Here is a 6,000-nt window from a genome sequence, read left to right as displayed (position 1 = left end):
CTATTCTTACCGTAAACAACAAGGATTGCAGTAGTATTCTGAGTATTTTGATTTACTGGTCCAAACAAAGACTCTAGATAAGAGTAAATGAAAAAATATGATCCACGAAGCAGTTAGCTTGTTTAGCTCAGTGCAGAACGTCAGTCTTGGAAACTGAAGGTTCATTCTGCAAGGTTGCCTTCCTTGTTTTCTTTTTCTTTCTTATTGTACTTTTACCTTCAAAAACCTTAAACCTTCTTTACAAAATCCGTTCATAACTAAAACATGTGTCCCTGCATGTCATCCTCTTGAAGCTAAAGTAAGCAAAATATTCCCCCGGTAAATGTTAATGCGCAAAGAAGCTTAAACCCGTTCTTGATTGTGGAATTTATGTAATCAAGGAAGTAATTACCTGCAGCAGCTAGTGTTTCAGGTGTATATCCCATATAAACACTTGTGATCCCACCAAAAATCATATCGGCATTAGTCATATGTTAACTGTCTCCAGAAGCCTTTTGGCCGCCAATATGTAACCTAGAACATTAAAGACATACACCTGATCAAGTAAAAAGCACTTTCATATCCTTTCAAAATCTTGAAAATCTGGTGAATTGCATGCTTTGACAAAGATGATTTCTTCAAGATCTTGTTGTGAACTGCCCATGTCCAGATCACAACATCACCGTCAGACATTTTATCAAGGTGTATAGGGATGCAGAGACAAGGCCACAAGGGTGAAGGCATCTTGCTGCAGTAAAGGAGATGCGGAAGGGCACTCTGGTTTAGAAGCTGCACCGGACTGGACTTTGCGAAAGAAGAGTGATAGAGCTGGGAACAATTACATGGTAGATAATAAGAAAATGCAATCCTAGATAGAGATCCAATAATTACACGGAGACTAACTGTTTATACGACAACAGACATAAGATGTTAATCCAGTCCCGGGCATAACCAAGTAACTGTATAAAATCTAAATAACATGCCAATTAGTAGGTAGCATAGATCAATCATTAGTTACCGATTGCATTGGATGGCCTCCCCATCTGCAATAATCTCTTCCAAGCGCTGTAAACATTTTTCAATCATAGAACCACCGAATGATGGATATTGCCTAGTATGAATGGCCCATGGAATATTGCCGTGGGTGAGTACCTAACTTGAACAATGCACCAGGATAGTTCTTCAATTCTTCTGTGAAGATAGGGCCGGGTCTTAGTGCACAGAGTCCGGCGATAGACATTGAGAAAGTCTGGCTCCATCACTATATACACCATTCACACAAGAAATAGCTCAAATAATAATGGGATTTGATGCTGCAAAAAGGTGTTTAGACACCTATTTGAAAGCGCTGGTGCCATATTGAAGAGTATTCGCAAATGTCATAAAATAGAAGAGAGACCAACAACTTCACAAAATTTGCTAGTGGAATAATATTTGGTGGTGGTATACACTGATAGCAGTCCTGCTTTGGGTTTCAAATTCTCTAGACCTCTTAGAGATGCTGAAGTGGATATGGCAGCTCAACTAATGCAAGTATGCAACTTATCAACAGTCCTAGGTTGTCTGATGATGGTGATGATTTTTTGTCTTGGATTCCTGGTAATACCTTTTCAGTAAAATCTTGCTATAATGCTATTGAGGATGATGGTTTACTTAGATTTCCATGTAAATGCATATGGGATCCAAAAATCCCTCAAAATCATGTTTTTCACTTGGTACACTAGCCTGTTCTTGCATTCTGAGGAAACTGGGAAATTATGGTACTTTTTCTTCAGCAGTTGCAATTTAGTTTGGTTTTAAAAGGGCAACCCAGTGAGGCGCAAACTTTGGAGCATGATTCCTTGCCCACACTGCTAGGACGTGCGATGTTGGAATTATATTCTATATTTCCGCAACTACAGCCAGCATTTGTTTCAGTGGATTACTATTCCGGGAATACTAGAAAGGGCACCCCTGTCGTGAAACATCGTAAAGGTATTTACTCGTATTGATTTGACATTTTTGAAACAGCGGTGTAAAACACTTGGTTACTGACCTAAGCACTACCATCAGAGAATCGGGACTGACAAGGAATATATGCCTTGCTGTGAAGTAAAATATGACAAAAATATTCAGTTACAGTATAAACAAAGAGAAGATACAGCACACTCAATTGGCGAATTTGAAAAACATTTTAAAGTATTTGCCTGATGATTGTTCCTACTTAGCTTGTCGTGAGCCAAATTACTCTATGAGGATTACTCAGATGCAACTTGCACTACAATATTGGATACCAACTAAACACATAAACTGGATATGTAGGTGGTTGCCAGCATTCTCGGAAGATGATATTCGATTTCAAAAAGTTTGGATTAGAGCACCTTGCACACTCCCGCTGACACCAAACTTGGACAAGAAATGCTTTTCCATTAAAAATTTGAGCTAATGTGTTAGGAAAGTAGGACAAGACAGGTGCAAAATAGGTCACTATTGACATGTCAATAAGCAGGCACGCATGTTCTAACTGGGTAGTAAGAATAGATGAAAAGATGTATGCAGCCAAGGCTACCAGAGTGAGTGAAGGCATCTGGCTTGGAAAAAAAAAAAGAGTGACAGAGCTGGGAATTAACAACAATAACAACAGCAAAACCAAGGTAAGTAATAAGAACAAGCAACAAGATAGAGTAAATACCGCTGAGCATAGACACTGAGAAACTGTTTATACGACCATAGCAAGGCAGCATAACAATAAGTAAAATAAAAAGTGAACAACAACGCATAACGATATTACTAAGTAATTGCTTGAGAAGAACATATGATATCCAAATAGTATGCCAATTAGTAGGTAGGATGAGTCAGGTAGGCTGCTCATGTTCTCTATGCTTCTTCCTCGGCCTGCCGATTCATGTGCAACTCCAATCGTTCATGGTAACGATCCTTAACATGACCGATTAGATAGCATAGATCACTCATTAGTTGCTGATTGCATTGGATGGCCTCCCCATCCGCAATTCTCTTCCACGCGCTGTAAACGTCTTTCGAACGTAGGATCACTGAATGTTGGATTATGAGTAGTATAAACGGCCCATAGAATCCTGCCGAGGGTGCGTACCTTAAACTTGAACAATGCATCAGGATCATTCTTCAATTCTTCTGGGAAACGAGTTGATGGTTTGAAGATAGGGCCCTTAGTGCGCAGAGTCCGGCGATAGACATTGAGAAGGAATTCTGGTACAAGGATGCCATTGACCCAGACATACTTCTTATGAGGAGCGCCCTCTTTAACTGCATACTCAATAAGATCCTCTGGTTTAACCCTAGGTGGTGGATTGTTTTTAAATAGGTGGTTAAACCCTATGTCCAGTGGATTGACCTTGGCAGTGAAGGGGGATACTTTAACAACAACAAAACCAAGGAACTATATTATTTTTGCAGCAAAATTGATAATTCTTTAAGAAGAGAGATCAAATAATAATGCACAAAAATCTAACAACAAACCCTACTAACACAGAAACCAACCGAACATTTTGATTGGATTCAAATTTAAACCCTAATTGGTTTGAGAAGAGAAATAATATTTACTAAGATAATGATAATTACCACGCAAAACTACATAATCGTGAAGATTCTGGAATATAAAGTGAAAGAATTTGACGAGCAAATTATTACCCCTAATTTCACAATTTCAACGGAAGAAACGCAAAATTTCATCATCATAATATAAAATTAAGAGAATAATTATCACTTACCATAATTTGGTGACGGTGACGAAAGGTTTTGATCCAAATCACTCTTTAGGTTTCTCTTCTCCTTCTCGATCTCTCCAGGAGGACTTCTCAGTACGAGAGTTATCGAGAAAAGGTTTGGTAGGGTCATAAAGGGAATAAAAAAAAGTAAAGCCAATATAAATGGTACCCGCATCCCAGGTGATCTGGGTTCGGTTCCAGAACCTACTAATATTGAAGTGAAAAATATTACAACCCCTTACTATATGGGTTCAATATATTGAAGCCCCACAACATGGATTCTTCACTATCAATTCCATATTTTCATATTTTGATATTCCTAGACCCAGAACTTTTAATATTAGGACTTGCCAATAAAGCTACACTTTTGAAATACTTAAAATACCCTATGTACATTTGATGAAATGTATCGTAAGCTTATGTTCAGTTTCATTTTCTATTTCATTTTCTCTCTCCATCTGAAACCAGAGCGAAAACCAGAAATGCTCTCATTAAATTCATTTTCTAGGGTTTTCTTGATTTGATGCACTACGAAGAGGGAGAAATGATAAGATTCTTTGATCTCTACTTATATATCTACTGATGATGTTTCTGGATTTTCATTCGTTTCTGAGTAAGTCGAGATGCAGAGACGATGAAGATTGTCATCAACAATTAGATCTGAAGATTCAACAACAAAAATTTGAAAAAGATAAGTTTATCCCTTCTAATCTTATTTAAATCAATTGAAATTTCTTATTATGTGATTCGGAAATAAATCTCAGAAGAAACTAATTCTCACGTCTCTTGAGAATCTAATTAACTTTGGTTTCAACTGAAATTCCTTGATTAATTCATGATCATAGTATAGATCGATTATCATTTTATCCTAATCTTCGTGTTGAGTTAAAAAATTTGAAAAATATTTGTCGACAAATTTCCAGGGCTTACTGCTAGAAATTGATTTGTCTCTTGATTTGTAATCTCGATCGACAATTGAACTTGTGATTCGTGATTAGATAATCTTAATCCTTATCACCCTCTGATTTGATTTGAATATTTACTTACTTTTGATTCAAAGTGCTCTTGAGCTTGGAGAAAGGCGCAAGAGGATGGCAGAAAGGCGCAAGATGATAGCTGATCAAGTCAAGGTAGACACATTCACTTTAACATTCTAATTGAAAAACATATACTCCCTCCGTTACTTTTTAATAGGCCAGTTTCCTTTTTTTGAGAAAATTAAGGAAATTAAGAGAACTAATTATTGAAAGTGGTCCTCTAGACACTTGTCAATAAAAGAAGTGAAGTGAAATGGTCTCCATGACACTTGTCAACCAAAAAAATAATTGAAATGGTCCACATAACACTTGTCATCAAAAGAAGTTAAAAGAAAGTGGTCCCAGAAAACTAAAGTAACATTTGACTTTTCCAATTAGGAAACTGGCCTATTTTTTGAAATATTTATTTATAGAAACTGGCTTATTAAAAAGTAACGGAGAGAGTACAAAGAAATAAGAACCTCAAAGTTGTATGTATGCAGTTCTGTCCTTCATTTTGAGCTTGGTGTCTTCCATAGGTACTATTTGCTAAAATCGAACCGCCGGAACTTGCTCATATACTCAAGGTATAGATACAAGCATTTGCTCTTATATTTTTCTATTTGTTTTCTTACACTTCCCTGTATAGATAAATGTTGTTACCTTTTTCGTCAGGTACCATTAGAGCTGGCGGAAAAACTGAAGGAGAACTTAGAAACAACATCCAACAATCCACAAGAACCTTCTGAAGTGCTCGAAGAGGTAATATTTATATATTACATTCAAACTTTTATCTGATTTGGCATCTCTAAATATAATTATAATTTTTCGTAACTCATTGGGAAATGAAGGACTTAGAAGCAACCATGGATTCACGAGAACCGGCTCAAATAACTGAGGTAATATATCTGTTGATATTCAAATCTTCACACTGTGAAAGTCTCATTTGTGAGCTGGTCTTTGAATAGTATCAGTCTGATTTTTCTTAACCTAACTAAGATATAGCTTCAAGTCACCCGTATGGAGGGTATGAATCACATTTTTGAAGTCATTTCCGGTATGTTATACCTTTTTCTCTGTATATATTGTATCTTATTTGCTTATAGGTTTTTAGTGCTGAGCTAGTATGCGATTCAACATGATCTAGTATGCAATTCAACGTGTATGGATGGAATACCAGATGGTATGTTAATATCATACAACTTGTTTGATATTGCAGGCAAAAGGGCTTGTGTGGTATCTGATACCAACCTAAGTACAAAAGTGACAGGGCCGTCTAT

The 6,000-nt window shown here is 36.8% G+C and overlaps 1 protein-coding gene across 1 annotated transcript; it reads right to left on the bottom strand.

The window, feature by feature from the left end:
- Positions 1–2,600: 2,600 nt before the first annotated feature.
- On the bottom strand, positions 2,601–3,906 carry LOC113354048. The gene is made up of 2 exons (XM_026597496.1): positions 3,708–3,906; positions 2,601–3,351 (listed from the first exon to the last, which is right to left on the bottom strand). Exons 1-2 carry the CDS (start codon positions 3,877–3,879, stop codon positions 2,924–2,926), a joined length of 600 nt encoding a protein of 199 aa, XP_026453281.1. The 5' UTR covers positions 3,880–3,906; the 3' UTR covers positions 2,601–2,923.
- Between the last annotated feature and the right edge of the window lie 2,094 nt (positions 3,907–6,000).

The sequence above is a fragment of the Papaver somniferum genome, chromosome 2 (genome assembly GCF_003573695.1).
Source record: "Papaver somniferum cultivar HN1 chromosome 2, ASM357369v1, whole genome shotgun sequence".
In the NCBI taxonomy this organism is placed as follows: domain Eukaryota; kingdom Viridiplantae; phylum Streptophyta; class Magnoliopsida; order Ranunculales; family Papaveraceae; genus Papaver; species Papaver somniferum.
Note: the sequence above shows the minus strand (reverse complement) of the source record. Positions and strands in the feature narration are given on the sequence as shown.

What these genes read in the sequence shown, in the direction of transcription:
- LOC113354048 (XM_026597496.1), bottom strand. Translation starts at nt 3,879, where the DNA reads ATGCGGGTACCATTTATATTGGCTTTACTTTTTTTTATTCCCTTTATG. An exon ending in GTCACCGTCACCAAATTATG is followed by an intron (nt 3,352 to 3,707) that starts GTAAGTGATAAT and finishes TTGTTGTTAAAG; the next exon opens with TATCCCCCTTCACTGCCAAG.